This window comes from Ranitomeya imitator, chromosome 4 (genome assembly GCF_032444005.1).
Source record: "Ranitomeya imitator isolate aRanImi1 chromosome 4, aRanImi1.pri, whole genome shotgun sequence".
Classification (NCBI taxonomy): domain Eukaryota; kingdom Metazoa; phylum Chordata; class Amphibia; order Anura; family Dendrobatidae; genus Ranitomeya; species Ranitomeya imitator.
In genome coordinates this window covers 37,648,249-37,666,852 of record NC_091285.1, presented here as the reverse complement: position 1 = coordinate 37,666,852, position 18,604 = coordinate 37,648,249, and the positions used below count along the sequence as shown (strand labels likewise).

Here is an 18,604-nt window from a genome sequence, read left to right as displayed (position 1 = left end):
TAAGGTGGGATTTAATAACCGCACTCGGAGAACCATCTGGGGTTGTCATAGGAAAGGCAGCAGCTTGAGATATTACAGAGCAAATGTCACAAACGAGATTACAAATCTCACAGTAAAGATGCCTCCTAAAATTGCATCTTATTCTTAATCAGAAATTCCTAACCTTCCCATTTCCTCATAATAATCTATGACGTACCCTTTCGAAAGTAAACAGTCAAAGAAAACTTTCACCAGTGAGAAAGTATCTGGAGACTGGTGGCCATGTTGCGTGACGAGTACTAAGGACAGGGGTGCCGGTAGCATAGCATTAGCACCTCAGCACCATAAAAGAAGGGAAATGCAATAGGGCGACCTCTTACAGTTGGGCCTCTTTTTAGGTGTCCAACAAAGCTATACAACAGGACAATGTATCACAACCAGGGTTCCATAAAACCGTCTCAGGTCAACGGTTCCCCACAGTGATAAGCAAAAGGGTAACAATGTTTTGAACTTTTGACATTCAGGCTCCATATCTCACCGTCTACTACTGCTTCGACCATGAGGCTACCACCATTTGATAGACAATCATCTTGGCTCCCTTATACATTAATTTGGCATATTACCAAGTGCTTTTTGTCATTTGTGCTTCCAGATTCTCGGCATTTCAGAAGGTAAAGGAATAAACAATCTTGGCCAGAATATTGCGCTGAGCTTTGACACTGACTTACTTTATGGACCATTGGACCACACTTCTGTGAAATAGACATAAAAGTATGGGTTTCTTTGGAGATGAAACACGTTTTCAAAGGTTCTTCCAAGGTTCCTTCAAAGGTCCCTTCATTAGTAAACCTTCATTAATTTTGGATGCCAACCATATTTCAATAACCGATATCAGATGTAACATCAATCAATGTTTTGGTCGCTCTTCAACAGCAGTCATCACATGTACAAAAAAAGCTCAACGGAAACGATGGTCTGACCGGCGGCCAAAAGTGAGAAAGGACATATGTGCTCCTAGACCTCTGGAACAAAGCTACTTGGGGCTCTTATGACCTGCTTGGGTTCTCCTTTGACCTGCTAGGTGACTACCAATTGGCTGTGTTACTCACATGAGGGTTATCTACCAGCTTTTCCCGAATATTTACATAGAAAACAATTCTAGTTATGCATCTAGCTGGATACATCTGCTCTACCGTCATGGACCTTTCTTTTCCTGAAGCCATACTTAGGACACATTAGTAATGTGGATGCCCAAATGGCTCCTGTTGAGTTTCACGATACTTTTAGAGAAGCCTCGTCAAGGGGTGCAATGTCTAATGCAGGTGTGCAAAACAGGGGATCCTCATTCCTGATCCCAATAGCAAAATGGGAATTCACTTTCTTAGGGACAGGAAGGGTTGTCACTGAACTCAAAAATATTTCCAATTTTTTTTTTTTAAAATATACATATTTAATTCAACATTTGTCCTTAAAAATTCATTTTCTTAGTTTTTGAGTAATCATATCCCCTGGTTTGCCTCTGCCGCCCATCCTCCCTTCATGCCCCCATTTCCTTTACACCCTGAAAAAATACTACTCGTCATCAACCGGTCAAAAAAAATTAAGGAAAGATATGACACTATTAAATATATGAATCTATTAAATTCCTTCATCCTAAAATTCATGGTTCCCAACTGTCCATATTATCAAACAGTTGATACTAATGTAGGGTTTGTGCACATGTGGTCTTCGCGTACCTACCTAGTTTTCCAAGGCAGTATTTTTCTCGAAGAGTCTTTGTTGGGAAATTTTCAGTCAATTTTTGTGGGTTTATTTTAATTTTTTTTTTGGTAATTTAAACTTTCAATAGTGAGCGACTTCCAAGCAGCCGCCCCCCAAAAAATGAAGGAGCTACTTCATTACAAAGAAGCGCTTTCTGTTTTTCGAAGCCTGAAGCGGTTAACAGAAGTGACAAAAGACGGAACATTCATTCTTCCGTTGAGTTTTTTTTTCGCAGTTTTTCAGGTGGGTTCCAGGTGGAAGAAGACGTCGTGTGCACATACCCTTATTGGAAAAACAACTGTTTTTGTGACCTTTTTAAAAAAAAATTTTTTCATAAGTTGAATTAAAAGAAATTGAAACATAAACTGGTTGTTTAGGCTATATTCACACGGAAACTGTCAAAAAACAAAGAGGAGTTAAAAAACATGAGTTTTGATTTGAGAGCTGGAGAGTTTCTGCTCCAAACATTCCTGAAATAACTTTTCCACACACTGCAGGTTTTTTTTTTTCGTGGTTTTTTTTTTGCAGTGGAAGAAACACAACATTTTACAGTATCAGGAAAATGAATTAAATTTCTGAAATCTCATTCACGCGCTATTTATTTTTTCCCTGTGGATTTGAACCATTAAAGCGTTTTTGTTTTTTTTTTCAAATTGGGCAGTGTGTCAATTTTTTTCAGCATTTTTAATCCACTCAAATGAATGGGAAAAACGCAAGTAAAATCGCACACACAAATGTGCAGATTCTCTTTTTTTCCTTTTTTTAATTATTTATAAAAACACATTCTCTAACTTAAAGGGAATCTGTCAGCAAGTTTTTGCTATGTAATCTGAGTGCAGCGTTAGGTAGGGGTTAAAACACAGATTTCAGCAAAATGTGGCATGTCAGGGTGTGTACTATTGTTTACTTACAATGAAGGTTTTAGCACCTGGTGATTATCATTGCCTGGACTACAGCAGTGTGTGCATGCTAGTATGACTCCGCCCCCTCCTGTGATAAGCAGACCACTGTCTATAGACAATGTATATAGGGAGCATGGTGTGGGCGGGGTTTGCTTTCTCAGCTCTGCTGCATTGCTAAATCTAAAAACTCCGATTGTTTCAGGTGATACATAGTTGGATTCAGGGTTTCTTTGCCTACGTTATGCTGCTCTCAAATGAGTTGGAAACACCTGGTGACAGATTCCCATTTAAAGGATAGGTGCAGTCACGGGTAATCCCTTCAAGTTAGTGAAGGAAGAGTGATGCATTTTATGTTTATCATCAACTCATTAGATATTTGCTTTCAGCAATGTCAGTAATTAAAGCAGGTTACCTTATCAGAGCTGCAGACGTGGCACTACGTTTTATCAGGTTACTTCACTGTTTCAGTTCATTATGGCATTGCTTGAGGATCCAAAAATCCATTTTAATCCTCCTGGACCACAGTTAAAATTAATTGAGGTCTTCTAACATTGTATTTGCAATTAAGATGTATGCCCGTTTTCATGGACAAGTTATTTCCTGTAGTTTTTTTTTTAATTTCTATTTGATGGGAATCTCACTGTAGTCTATCTGTGTAAAGATAGGTTTTTACTGCCCCATTTGAAAGACCCTGATTATAGCAATGTGCCTCATATTGTAGTTTTGATAAAGTCACTGTTTTATTTGCTGCAGATCTTCTAGTGCTCTCAGTCGTGAACTTCTGTTATGTAGTCATTGATATTCATGGTCTCTGGCTACCCCTACTCCTCACCGTTGATGGGACAGTCAAAGAAAGCTGTCAATGAATGGTAATTCTCATTATCGAGAGGACTAGCAGAGCTGCAGCACATAACTGTGAATTATTCAAAACTACAGCAAGAAGACCAGCAGTAAGTGACTCATCTATGGAATCAGGGTTTCTGTCCCTCTTTTATGCTATTTGGGAAGTATAAATCTGGTGACAGATATTCTTGAAAACAGATCAGGAAAACTTTAAGTGTTTAAAAGGGTTCTCTTGGCCGATTGTTGCTGATCTGACCAGTGAAAATGCAGCAATCATCTGTGATTAGTAAGAAAGCTACAGCTCACAACCAACCATGTAATACATATATTGGCCGTAGGGGGTTTCCCACAGCTACAGCTCACAACCAACCATGTAATGCATACATTGGCCAGAGGGGGTATCCCACAGCTACAGCTCACAACCAACCATGTAATACATAGATTGGCCGTAGGGGGTTTCCCACAGCTACAGCTCACAACCAACCATGTAATACACAGATTGGCCAGAGGTGGCTTCCCCCTCTACGGTGTCTAACGAGCTGTGCATACCATAGAAACAGAATACAGGACTGCTATATGGTATGTGACGAAAGTGGGGCATAGCTCTAGTTGGTTCTATCGCCTTTCCTGTGGAGTGGGGGCGCCATCTGCGCAGGATTTTAGGGTGCCAACCCCCACAGGCAGGTAGGGCCACCTAGGGATTTTATACAGGTGACCCTAGTTTGTTGCTTATCATTATAAATGCAACATCAGAAGAATGCCAAACGTATTTTATGATACGCACTAATATATCTGGGCATGTGCAATAAGTTGTCTATTACCAGTTATCATTGTGATAATTTGTTTATGAGTGAATGCTCTGTTGTTTGACCTTTTTTCTATTTCTTGCACGTAAGGGCCCATTAGGGCGATTTAGGGATAGCCTACGTTGAGCGGGGGCGCCATTGCGCGCAGGATACATAGGGTGCCAACCTCCGCAGCAAGGTAGGGGACAGATAGTCGGGAACCTAGGGATCGAGAGCACCCTGTATCTTTGTCTTATATTTTTTGTGTCTAACAACTGGTACCGGTCTAAGGTTGTATGTGGTGTGTGTTTTTATTATAAAAGTATTATTAAATGTTAAGTTTTATTGGGTATATTATTCTATTCTTATATGGTGTTCTTTTGCTGTGAATTTTCGCCTTTCCTACTTGGCCAGACTCCAGTTGGAAATTGCCCCAAAAGTCTAGAAGAGAAATAATAAAATCCCCCATACCGTAGACTTAAGTAAGGCCAAACCTGCTGATATAGATGAGTTCGTGTGACAGTCTAATGTGTATGGGGGTCTCTTATGGAGGAGTTAAGGATCTGACATGACCAATTTCAGGCTTCCGATTCTTTTGTTCTCCCTGAGATAAGCACCACCAGAGATATCTGCAGCAGCTCCCTCAAGGAGAGCGCTCAGCCAAGCGAGCGTTCCTGAGAGTTGGGCAAGATGGTTCCTGGCTCAATGAACCATCGATCGGCTGACAGCTATCTAAAGTGTATCGGGAGTTTTAAACTCTTCTGTCTTGTGTAGCAAAACCTTGCATCATAAAGGTTGGCCTATTCTTGGTCTTTCCTATGGGGACCTCCTAACTTCTCTGTAGGCAGCTGATGTCCACCTAGATGTTTCCACTCTTAACTTCCTGCAACTTTCATTAAGGACTCCATGTTCTCGCTATACAAATACCTTATCATGGCATGCCACCAAAACCCATGAAAGGCTGCAATGAACATCACAACCACAAGAAACGGATAGCATAACCATGTCCCAACAGAGTATCAGGAAAACCCAACTGGTTATTTCATGTCAGGATATGTGATGCCAAGAGGAAAGGTAACGTGGACACATGAGTAGGTCCTACTATGTCTCATCAAGACAACCCAAGAGAGATAACTATGGGGGAATATCCAGTAAGAAAAACTGGGGGCAGGAGTATGACGAGGCTACATTTCGGAACTGGAGTTGGTAAAGAAATAGCCGAACATGAAGTTAGGTCGCAGCTATTATTTTGAATCACTTCATTGCCACAGAGATTGGCTGACCTAATCTAGGAGGAGACAGATCATGTTTCCTTTTATACAGTATTACCTCTGCAGAGCAATTTTTCTTCAGAATTAAAATAAAAAACTCAAAACTATTTTCACTCTGTGATTAGTAGGATCAGCACTCTGTAGCGCGACTGAAATGAATAACATCAATTATTCTGTTCTCTCGGAGAAATCTATTAAGTATAACATTAGCCTTTATGTGCCGGAGAAAGCTGCAGGGTTTGCTCACAACCATTGAAACAGTGAAGGCCTCAGTTGCTGTACAATATAATTATATGGAACATAAGAAGAAACATTGAAACTACCCTTAAAAAAAAAAATTCCATAAAAGTGGAATTGTTGGCAAAGAACAATGTCATGGTTTGGTGATATACTAGAAATTTATATATATTTTTTATATATTTCTTAACTAAATTTTCATCACATAACCATGCGACTGATCTACTTGACATCAACGTGGATGATACTTTACTGCAGCCAGTAGAAAAGGAGTAAACTTGGAAGGGACAAAAAGCGCAATGGGGTCTTATATGGAGAGACAATGTGGAGGAGACTACGCACTATCACGTTCTCCTGATAAGGTTGTGTGCACACAACCACTGAAAGAAGCTTAGGCTGCTGAAGACCCGTGAGGAAGGAATCAAAGGTGCTGGAATGGCATGGGTCCACCTTTGCTGCCGTCAGTAGATGATAAGAGGACAGGAATCCAAAAATCAATTGATGCGGTTTATTGGTCGACGCGTTTCGAAGTTTCAAACTTCTTCATCAGGACAAAACCATGGTAAATTTGTGGTTTTGTCCTGATGAAGAAGCTTGAAACTTCGAAACGCGTTGACCAATAAACCATAGCAATTGGATTTTCAAATTCCTTTCTTATCATCTACTGACGGCAGAGCAGGTGAACCCATACCATTCCGGCACCTTTGATTACTACAGCCAGGAATGTAGTTGGGGCCCACAGCAGAAATCAAAATATGTTCTCCTCTATACTAGGAAATGGGCACTGTGATGTCCCATGACTTGGGAATCACACGGCATTGTATTGTCTTTATATTGTAGCTTTTATGCTATGCAATCAAGTTTGCCTTTTTAGGTTTGTCCTGTCTCTCCCAGTAGTCCACCTCTGATGTCAGTAACACCTCCATTCCTTTTTCTTCCTCCTGTGTTCAGTGTTTTGTCGGCCATCTTCGTGGGAGTATCATCTCTATACATCTCTGGTTCAGAATATTTTTTTTGCCTACTGCAATCGTACATAGTACAAGAATCCAGCTTTCAAATAAACCTTTTGTTTTGGAATCTTGTTACGTGCCTCTGCAGTAGAGTTAAGCTATCTGATGAAATCACTTTGTGTGAGTACTGGCACATACAGACATCCATAGAAACAGAATCTCAAGAGCCCCACTCTCGCAGCATAGTTATGGAGTCAGAATAGGCACTCGCCCTCTCCTCAACTCTTGCAGAAGGGCAACCTTAACCTCAAACTGTCTGCAGCTCATTATTTTGTTACGTTTCTTCTGTTCTTGCCATTTTGAAAAAGGAGATAAATGCTCACATGGTCTATAACGGTAGACCCCGTAGACCATGGCTTGGCCTGACTGTTTGTTTTTTGTACAGCTTTGACTTTTTAGCACCTGGGGTACTGAGTAGCATTTTTAAAGTAAATCTATATTAATTGTTTGTTTTTTACTTTTAATTTTTTTTTAAATAAATTATATTTTTTTTTTATATTATGGGAGACTAATTTACAATTTTGGTCACAGTCATTCCTCTTTAATCAAAAGTAATGATAGGTTTGAGCTTTTTAGTTCAATCTTTTTCATTTTTTTAGTTCAATCTGTTTCCTTTTTTATCTCAATGTTGTCAGTAATTGTATCTGCCATACAACTGGACAAAAGTTTAAAGGAAGATCTGTCACCAAGTTTATGTTTTGCTCCCATCCCAGGCTGAGAGAAGCAAAAAAAAAATAGAGACAGGGATCCTGATTCTAGCTTCTGTACCATATATTGAGTTCCTTGCTGTAGTTTTGATATTATCATTGTTATATCTGCTGCAGATCTGCTGGTCTTCTCAAGTGAGGATCTATATCTAATACCACCCAGGTCGTTGAATGACAGCTTTCTGCCTACGTTACATATAATCAGAAAGTTGCCAAGCAATAGTGGGTGGCAGGGTTTGACACAGTGTATGAATATTGAGGATTAAATAGGAGAAGCTTGTCACTGAGAAGACTAGCAGAGCTGCAGCACATATTTTTGAAAAATGTATAAAACTTCAGCAAGAAGCCCAATAAGTTACCCATTGCTAGCGTCAGGGTCTATGCTCCTGAAGAGACCTGGGGCATGTGCAATTGATGGTTCTTTTCCATTAGCGCACAGAAACTTGTGTCCGGATAATGGAATAGTTCCAATTTTTGAGTAGGTAAAATGATATTTACCTTAGAAAAAGAGCGGTTTTATTTCGATTTTTTTTTTATATAATGTCTAATTGATGAAAGGTTTTCTGCCTTACATCTGAATCTATCTAGATGAAATCATGTATAAAATAAAGCCCCCTGTCCTGCAAAGTGTAGACCAGAGGAGGTTACCCTGTGATGTCGTCTCCTCTTCCTGAAACGTAGAAGTTCCTTGTGCTGTCGTGATACAAAGTTGACGGCGGCATATTCCAACAGGGCAGAAAAGACAAACAGCAAGCAGACAGCCATCCAAATATCAATAGCTTTCACATAGGACACCTGCAGGGGAGGAAAAAATGCAAAAATTGCATATTATAAATTCATATAATATACACCTTCCTTTTGATAAATCACAGCATTCAGTGTATTATTTTCTGTTTTAAATGAATTAACAAAAAATTATGTCTCTGTATCTGATAAATGGGGATGAGCTGCAATACCAGACAAAGCCTATGCAGTGGTGTGGCGCTGTTTCACAGAAAACAAAAGCCTCTTTTAATCACAAATAACTCCTTTTTTTAAATTTAGGAAGCTTCAAGTTGTTGATTAAATTGGGTTTTTGAAAGTTTTTTGGGGGAAAGGTTTATGAAACTGTCCAAAGGAACCAATCACAGCGTAGCTTTCATTTTTATAGCGCTCTTTGAAAAATTAAAGGTCAGCAACAAAGACCGATTTTCTTTTAACCTATTTTCCTAGATGTGGCCCATTGTGGTAGTGCTCAGAATGATCTGGGTCCCTAGGCAGGAGAGATCCTAGACCAACCTCTATAGCTCTTCAAGAATGTTGCCTTCATCAGTGCCAGTGTAGGAAAGAATGGAAAGGTGGCAACTCGTCCGTCGGGTCAGTGATCTCTGGCCATTGGACAGGAACTCTGAGAACCGCCTCTTACCTGTAGATATCCACAGATCTTCTTTTGACCAGTTGGCCTGTCGTGACGTCAACGATGATGTTGCACCAGGCCAGCTAAGCAAAAGAATTCCCACAGATGTCATCAGGTTCTCAATGCTTCCATCCATGTGCCAGAAATTACAGTCCTGGCTGGAGGACTCGGTCATAAGAATTGACTTGCACCAATTCTACTGGTTTTCATTCATTTGTATGAGAGCTTCAAAAATTGGCAAGCATCTCAGCAATTTTTGGGACTCCTTTATAAAGGAATGGAAACAGGAACTAATTTGGGTGGCAACATCTCAGTTATCGTCTTCGCGAAAATTGGCTCCATTCTGGAGATAGGTGCGGGACCTAACGATTAGACTCCCTTTTTTTTATCAAACATAAATGTCTCAGATGCCAATACCCTGTTTAAGTGAATTTCCAATATTCAAACTTACCTTATTCCTATTTGGCAACCATCCAAGACTACTAGCAAGACTTCCATGTATTTGGTCAACTGGAAGGTCATTTCTTCATATTTCCAAATTAATTATTTGCATCAGTGACCTTGGTTTTAGGGGCAAGGCTAGTCCCTGCACAATGTGCACTGTGCGATGTGCACAATGACAGTGCGCTCTCTCACTGGCTCGTATTAACAGTAATGAGACGGCGACAAAGCGCACTGTCAGTATACATTGTAAGAATACCTGATGTGCAGATATCAGCGCCACCCCCCGCAAGTGACATCACTTTTGGGCGTGTTACTGTTGTCTATACATCGGGTGGTCTTACAATACAGAGTGACAGTGCTCTCTGTTGGTGGCTCATTACTGTTGATATGAGCCGGAGAAAAAGCGCACTGTCATTGTCAGTATACAGTGTAAGAATGCCTGATGTGCAGAGATCAACGTCACCCCCTGCAAGTGACATCACTTGTGGATGTGGTACTGTTGTCTATACATCGGGTGGTCTTACAACACAGAGTGACAGTGCTCTTTGTTGGAGGCTCATTACTGTTTATATGAGCCGGAGAAAAAGCGCACTGTCATTGTCAGAATACAGTGTAAGAATGCCTGATGTGTAGAGATCAACGTCACCCCCCGCAAGTGACATCACTTGTGGGCGTGGTACTGTTATCTATACATTGGGTGGTCTTACAACAGAGTGACAGTGCTCTCTGTTGGAAGCTCATTACTGTTTATACGACCCAGAGAAAAAGCGCACTGTCAGTGTCAGTATACAGTGTAAGAATACCTGATGTGCAGAGATCAACATCACCCCCGCAAGTGACATCACTTGTGGATGTGGTACTGTTGTCTATACATTGAGTGGTCTTACAACACAGAGTGACAGTGCTCTCTGTTGCTGGCTCATTACTGTTGATATGAGCGTACTGTCATTTTAATTCTTCGTTTCAATGAGGGGACAGAGGCTGCAACAGTGACCGCAGCCTCTGTCGACTGATGATGCGTCATTTGAGTATCCCAGCATGCACTGGGAATCTCACATGAAGCGTCATCAAAAAGGAAGTAGGAAAAAAAAAAGAAAAGAAGTTAGCTAATGTAATGCGGGAATTAGATTATGGCATTTAAGGGACAAAAATTTACAATGAAAATTAATTTGTATTTTGGACCGCCCCTTGTAGTGAGAAGGCTCCAATCTGATATTGATTAACAGGGTTCATGAGTATGAAATAGTTAAAACTCCTTGGGACGACCACCCAAAATAGTGTTAAAAAATAGTTTTCTAGAGGGAAGATCATGACAAGGAAGATGAGAATGTCACAAAATATCTGGTACAGGAGACGGGGTGGTCTTCTGTAGGAGGTGGTCTTTTCAGAAGTATCACAATATATTGCGAAATGTTATTAATACCTAAACTATAGGACCCCCATTCATCATTGCCTTTGCGCCTGTTTTTTTGTTTAGTTTTGTGCCTTTTTTTGTTATCGCACCCAATTGTTTTTTTGTTTATGGAGTTTAGCGATTTTTTATGTTTTCGGCTGATTTATCAAATTGGTGCAATTTCACTGAAGCCCCCTCCCATGTATTATTTTCTAGTACGTGAAATTTTGGGGTAATTTTTGGCAAATTTTGGCTCCAAAAACAAAAAGTCGCAAGAAGAGTTTAAGCCCATTTTTCACTTGGTGCCAAATACATCCATTGCGAGCGCCATTTTGACTAATTTGTCGCCGAAAAAGGCAATTAGTCCCACAAGAGAAAAAAATAAAATTGACTTAAAAAAAAAAAAGAAGCAAATGATGAATTGGGGCCTAAGAGACTTGTTTAGTTCTAGACTTGCCTTATCGAGAACTTGAAAGAACACAGATCCTCCTGCACTGAGAGAAGGTAATAACCATGAGTGCCCACAACACATGAAAGGAAACAATGAAGGTTGATGACTGAAATAAGAAGAATGACATGAAAAAAGCATTAGAATGGACCCGAACAATGAAATGGTGCTGAAATCTGACCACATGGGAAGAGTGAGCTGAATGGGGGAAGATATAGAAGACATTGGAGCAGATTGATGAATACTCTCTAATTCTTAGAATAGACAGCCTCCAGATTTATCTTAGTGATTCATGATGTCTAATTTTAAACCAGGACCAAGTTTTTCCATCTGAGAGCAGCATAATCTAGGGTCGTAGTCCCTCATTCCAGCGATGTGTCACTTACTGGGCTGCTTGATTAAAAACTGATCAATCTGCTGCAGATCTATCGATTCTCTTAATGTTGAGCTCTGTATAACCCCGTCCACGCCACTGATTGGCAGCTTTCTGTATGCACTGTGCATAGGCAGAAAACTGCCAATTGTGGCATGGTTATACTGAGCTCATGAGTATGGAGGACTACATGGTAGCTGGTTGACTATGGATAACGTCCCGTGGATACAACTGAGGTTTTACAACTACAGCAAGCAGCCAAGTAAGTGACATATCACTGGATTCAGGGTCTCTGCTCTCAGATTAGGTGGCACAACCTGGTGAAAGATTCTCTTTAAGACTGTCAACACACAGTAAGGAGCCTCATACACACTAGATGTTCGCCAAACCAACGTTTGGCAGGCAACCATATCTCCCTCCTCCTCTATAGACAGAAGTGCTCACTCCGCCGAGTGCTCCTGTGTTCTCTACGAGACATCCAGACGAGAACAAAAGGAACGACAGTCCGAAATTGGACTTGCTGGATCCTTAACTCCCCTGAAATCACTCATCGGGGGAGAATTGAGAGGCTATCAACACGTTAAAACTGTTGGCCAAGGCCACCGATATCAGCGGGTTTAGTTTAATGCATGTAAGGGTCTATCAGTTGGCTAACTTTTTGCCAGAAAAGTATACTACAATGTGGACACAGCTTTTTGGTGCTTCATACCGCAAATTAGGCCAGACCACTTCCCTGATAACCACACCTCTTCTCCCTAAGGCCAAGCCCCTTTGTCGATCAAGGCGTCAAAAATGAGACCAAAATTTTGGTGCGTTCAGCTTGATAAATCATCTACATTTACTTTTAACAACAAATATAAATATACAGGCTATGGATAATCGTAAAGAAGTTTTCGTATATTGACTCATAAAGAGTGCTGGAATTTTTTTCATTTTTGTCGCACTGCTTCCTTTCAGACATATACACTGCTCAAAAAAATAAAGGGAACACTCAAATAACACGTCCTACTGTAGATCTGAATGAATGAAATATTCTCATTGAATACTTTGTTCTGTACAAAGTTGAATGTGCTGACAACAGAATCACACAAGAATCATCACTGGAAATCAAATGTATTAACCAATGGAGGCCTGGATTTGGAATGATACTCAAAATCAAAGTGGAAAATCAAATTACAGGCTGATCCAACTTCAGTGGGAATTCCTCAAAACAAGGAAATGATGCTCAGTAGTGTGTGTGGCATCTACGTGCCTGTATGACCTCCATACAATGCCTGGGCATGCTCCTGATGAGGCGGCAGATGGTCTCCTGAGGGATCTTCTCCCAGACCTGGACTAAAGCATCCGCCAACTCCTGAACAGTCAGTGGTGCAACGTGATGCTGGTGGATGGTGCAAGACAGGATGTCCCAGGTGTGTTCAATCAGGTTCAGGTCTGGGGAGCGGGCGGGCCAGTCCATAGCTTCAATGTCTTCATCTTGCAGGAACTGCTGACACACTCCAGCCACATGAGGTCTGGCATTGTCCTGCATTAGGAGGAATCCAGGGCCAACCGCACCAGCATATGGTCTCACAAGGGGTCTGAGGATCTCATCTCAGTGCCTGATGGCAGTCAGGCTACCTCTGGTGAGCACATGGAGGGCTGTGCGGCCCTCCAAAGAAATGCCACCCCACACCGTTACTGACCCACTGCCAAACCGGTCATGCTGAAGGATGTTGCAGGCAGCAGATCGCTCTCCACGGCGTCTCCAGACTCTGTCACGTTTGTCACATGTGCTCAGTGTGAACCTGCTTTCATCTGTGAAGAGCACAAGGCGCCAGTGGTGAATTTGCCAATCCTGGTGTTCTGTGGCAAATGCCAAACATCTTGCACAGTGTTGGGCTGTGAGCACAACCCCCATCTCTGGACGTCGGGCACTCAGACCATCATTATGGAGTCGGTTTCTAACTGCTTGTGCAGACACATGCACATTTGTGGCCTGCCGGAGGTCATTTTGCAGGGCTCTGGCAGTACTCCTCCTGTTCCTCCTTGCACAAAGGCTGAGGTAGCGGTCCTGCTGCTGGGTTGTTGTCCTCCTACGGCTCCCTCCACATCTCCTGGTGTACTGGCCTGTCTCCTGGTAGCGCCTCCAGCCTCTGGACACTACGCTGACAGACACAGCAAACCTTCTTGCCACAGCTCGCATTGATGTGTGATCCTGGATGAGCTGCACTACCTGAGCCACTTGTGTGGGTTGTAGAGTCCGTCTCATGCTACCACGAGTGTGAAAGCACAACCAACATTCAAAAGTGACCATAACATCAGCCATGAAAGCATTGGTACTGAGATGTGGTCTGTGGTCCCCACCTGCAGAACCACTCCTTTATTGAGGGTGTCTTGATAATTGCCAATAATTTCCATCTGTTCTCTATTCCATTTGCACAACAGCATGTGAAATTGATTGTCAATCAGTGTTGCTTCCTAAGTGGACAGTCTGATTTCACAGAAGTTTGATTTGCTTGGAGTTATATTCTCTTGTTTGTGTTCCCTTTATTTTTTTTGAGCAGTGAATATATATATTTTTTTCAATTTACTTTTGAGTCTCTGTGGCTCTTTGGGGAATGTTTTTATCAGGACAAGTTATAATACTTTGTGGACATATAAATTAAAATGTTTTTTTCTTACATAGGATGCAATAATAAAAAATTCTGTGATAGTTTTATTTTTATTCCATTTGCCTTACGTGACAGGATGTCTTTAATCTGGGCGTAGATTGGGGTGCAGAATGAGTTAAATAGATGAGGTTTTCATCGGGATCCCTTGAGTGAGTACTGAAGGAGAGTCGTCAATCATGGCTGTCTTAGAGCGGTGGCGAGCCCCATGAGAACAACACAAAGAGGGTGTGAAAGAACTATCATATGGTGGCACGTGGGGGCATTAATAAGATATGGTGCTACAAGGGGGTGTTAATATTTGGTGGCACATGGTGGTATTACTGGTAATATTGATATATAAACATATTAATAGTTTTTTTTTAAAGCATATAAATATTCTAGCAGGGGCAAATGGGTATTTAAGTAGCAAGCTATGGATGATGGGGGGGGGGGGGGGGAGAGGTGTGGAAGATGTCCAGAAGTTCCTTGGGGTCCATAGCATTCTAGTTACATCCCTGGAATTAAACTTTTAAAGCTTGTCATATTTCCAGGTGAGGACACTTTTACTGTAGATTTTTTTAAGAGGGTGAGGATGAAAGGTGTGTATAAAAAGCAATATTGCAGGGACCTTCACCACCTGAGGACCTCTACCTTCAAGTTATCTTAAGAAGTTCCCAGTTCCTCTAAGCCAAGGACATTTTAAGATTTTGATTAGGTTCACATTGCGTTAGGGCAATCCGTTAAGCGCATAACGCTAGCGGATTGCGCTAACGCAATGCTTCTATAGGGTCGGCGTTCTCCCTGAGGCTAGCGAGGAATGGGCCTCAGACGCACCTTGGATGCTGCAAGCAGCGCCCGAGGTCCGTCACAAAAGAACGGCACATCGCCAGCGCGTGCCGAAAATGGCATGCGCTAGCGATGCGCTTCAGCAAAAAATAACATTGCTGTCAATGGGTGCGCTAACGGACCCGTTGCACGGCGTTAATTGTGACATTTTCGCCGTGCAACGCAGTCCGTTAGCGTGCACACATTAACGCAATGGGAAGCTAGGGTGAGGATGAAAGGTGGGTATAAAAAGTAATATTGCAGGGACCTTCACCACCTAAGGACCTCTACCTTCAAGTTCTCTCAAGAACTTCCCAGTTACTCTAAACCAACGACATTTTAATATTTTGTTTAAGAGGGTGAGGATGTAAGGTGGGCATAAAAAGCAATATTACAGGGACCTTCACCACCTAAGGACCTCTACCTTCAAGTTCTCTCAAGAACTTCCCCCATACTCTAAGCCACCAATAATTAATGTGAACGTCCAACCTAAGTAGTAACATGCTCCGTAATATTCTTTTAATGATATGTTCACACAACTATTTTGCAGACAGTCAAAGACATCCGCTTTTCAAACAAAAGACGTTTCAGGACTTGCTTCTTTTCTCTGGAGTTTTGTAAATTTGAAGTGACTCTTGTTAGCATTTTTTCGTTGGTTCTTGAGTGCTTTTTGATGTATTTTTTTCTCCACTGGCATTTTTCTAGTGGTTTTTGGGGGTGTATTTTTACTGATGTTTTTCGGGCACTTTTTTTTAAGCCCATTAAATAATGAAGAAGACGCTTGCAATTTTTGAAACAAAGATGCTGACAAAATTGTCAAAAGGACACGCGAGTCAAGAAAACGTCAAGTGAACATACCCTTACATCGATTTCATACCTGTCACTGAAGGAGATTATTTCTCCATAGACTACAAATAATTATCCAGCCTCATGCACTTTCTTCCATACATTATAAAATCGAGATAACGATTGATTGATATATAGGTATAGAGGATGTTGTTAACATGACCCAATAGGGTCCACTGCGAAGTGTTTGACATTACAAACCTTTGGTAGAGATGCTCGAGATCCAGAGCTCTGAGTGGTCATGGTCAGCACAGTAGTGATGCCAAGACCAACTCTGGCCGGGGCTGCGTCCATGTTGATCCAGAAGGACACCCACGAGAGGATGACAATAAGCAAACTAGGAATGTACATCTGAATCAGATAATAACCCATCTGTCTCTCCAAGTGGAAACGAGCTTCGATACATGTGAATTTTCCTTAGATAAAAAAAAAGAATGAGTAAGGAAATCGGTTTAGAGACAACAACAACAAGTACGAGTTAAAGAGGAATTGTCAGTAGGACAAAAGTGCTTCGTTTTTGCTCTTGCTTTAATCTCATGGCTCCCCTGAGTATTCTGTTTTTTTTTTCTTTTTTAAAATACGACATATTGTTTCAGAGATATGGGACATTTTATTTATTAATACAGAAGAGCCTAAAGACACGCCCCAGAGGATCCACTGAGCCACACCCCCTGACATTAGAATGCCCATATCTCTGGAACAGTATGGCGGATTGAAAAAAAAATAAAAAAAGGAGAACACTTAGGGGAGCAGCAGATATAAAATAAAATTAAAAACTGGCTACTTTTGATTTGGTGATAGGTCTTCTTCAAACATTTTGTAATCATCCTATTATCTGGAATCCTTCTAATAAAGGGATTCTCCATTTTGGAAAATACCAATTTAAGAAACCAATCACACTTAATACATCCCTAATTGTAAAATTAATTTTGATTTAATGGTTAGAAGTAAAAATAAATTCTAAATTCAAGCCAATAAAAAATTCTGAAAAATGAAAAAAACAAAACAAAAAAAAAAAAACAAAGAAAAAAAAAACGGAAATAGTTTCCGGATACCAAAAACAACAGACATAAACCAACTAAAAATTGAGTGCTTGTGGGTGGTCACATATCGGAAGATGCAGGTGGTGGACTCAATAGACACTCACCAGTACTGTAGTGTTTGGTACAATAGCGTAGATCCTTCTCCTCCTTCAAGATAAACTGTGGCAATGTAAGTCCTTCTGCCACCTGCACGGCACCCACCTCCTCCCACTCGAATATAAGGTCGTTCATGGTGTAACCAACTGTGTGCAGAAACATTTTTTTAGATACGTCCTACACGATACAAAAGATTCCTGAATTTTTCACATTTCTTCAAGGATATTTCCATTCCCTATTATTTGGACATTTTCATGAAAAACTCGCACATCAGCTTTCGAAAACTCAGAAGACCGCAGTCCAATTAAATCTTGAAAATGTAATAAAGTAATATTGCTTTCAAAATAAAATTCAGATTCGAATAAAATATTAAAATTCATATTGGGTTATGATTAAAGAAAGAATAAAATAAAGCTTCTAAATATTTGATAAGAAATATAAAGCATCGAAGGAGGAATTGATGGGTGGTAGCAGTATGGATTAATGTAGGCCAAGATATTAGAATCTTTTCCAACTTACAACTCTCCAGCTGCATAATACAGGTTTGGACATCCATTGGGAAATTTTTCAGGTCCATGGGGCAGGCCAAAGTCAAAGTTAATCTGTACGATAAAAAAAAAAAAAAGATTGCATAGCTAAAGCTGTGTTCACACTATGCACCTACGATGCTAAAACACAGCAATTTGTCAACATTTTTTTGAAAATTAAGACACAAAAAAAAAACACATTGCAAACGCATGGTCTGAGTTTTACTTTTTATGAGTGTAAGAAGAGCCCAATTTGTTGAAAATAAGCCTCGGAGCAACAAGCAAACCAATGCCTCGCACTATGGGTCTGATTTATTATTGCATTTTTGCTTTTTGTTTAGTTTTTGGTGTTTTTGCCTGTTTTTCTTTTAATTTGCACCTTTTCTAAAGTCTGTTTTATATGCGTATCCACGGTTTTCTTATGTTCATCAATGTAGAGGGGGGGAGGGGGGGTGAAATGTAAAGATTTTTTTCAGCTGATTCATTGTTGCTCAAATGTAATCCAGTCCACACCTGGGGTGGTTTTATGGGCACTAGATATTTTGGCTCAAATTTTGCAACATTTGACCTGAAAAAGTCTAAAAACAGATTAAAGACAAAAACAAAAAGCATTTTTAATTTTGTGCAATATTTTTTAATTTGGCACAAAAACAAAAAAAGTAGCTACAAAAATGCTACAAATGATGAATTTGGCCCAGTGTGTGTGTTGGATGCAGTTCTCAGTGTGATTGAGAGATGAGTTTTTATTTAATTTATTCATTTATTTTTCTTATATACAAATTAATTCTGCAGCACTTTACATCGTCATCATCAATCACTGTGTGTTATTGTCGCAGTATTGGACTCCGGCCACTAAAGGTCACTGTTGACTCTTGAATAGACTCTAATGCAGACCTCTGTTGTGAATTCTGCTTTTGGGCTCCCTCCGGTGGTTGTAGGTGGTAATGCAGTTGTCCCTGGGTTGCAGTCCTGGTCAGGTGTATCTGCTGATTGCAGTTCTGACTGGGGTATTTAGGTGTGCAGGATTTATTAGTCCTTGCCAGTTGTCCATGGTTGTTGGGAGGTGTTGGACCTCTGTCTGGTTC

The 18,604-nt window shown here is 40.7% G+C and overlaps 1 protein-coding gene across 2 annotated transcripts in view; it reads right to left on the bottom strand.

Annotated features, from left to right (window-relative positions):
* The window catches only part of GLRA1 (glycine receptor alpha 1), a 172,482-nt gene that overhangs the window by 6,406 nt on the left and 147,472 nt on the right, over positions 1 to 18,604 (bottom strand). For both annotated transcript variants that reach the window (XM_069763534.1, XM_069763533.1), the window contains exons 5-8: positions 17,512 to 17,594; positions 17,001 to 17,138; positions 16,055 to 16,269; positions 8,144 to 8,290 (exon numbers count right to left, since the gene is read on the bottom strand). In XM_069763534.1, coding sequence (XP_069619635.1) covers positions 8,144 to 8,290; positions 16,055 to 16,269; positions 17,001 to 17,138; positions 17,512 to 17,594 — 583 coding nt within the window. The remainder of the gene's footprint in view (positions 1 to 8,143; positions 8,291 to 16,054; positions 16,270 to 17,000; positions 17,139 to 17,511; positions 17,595 to 18,604) is intronic.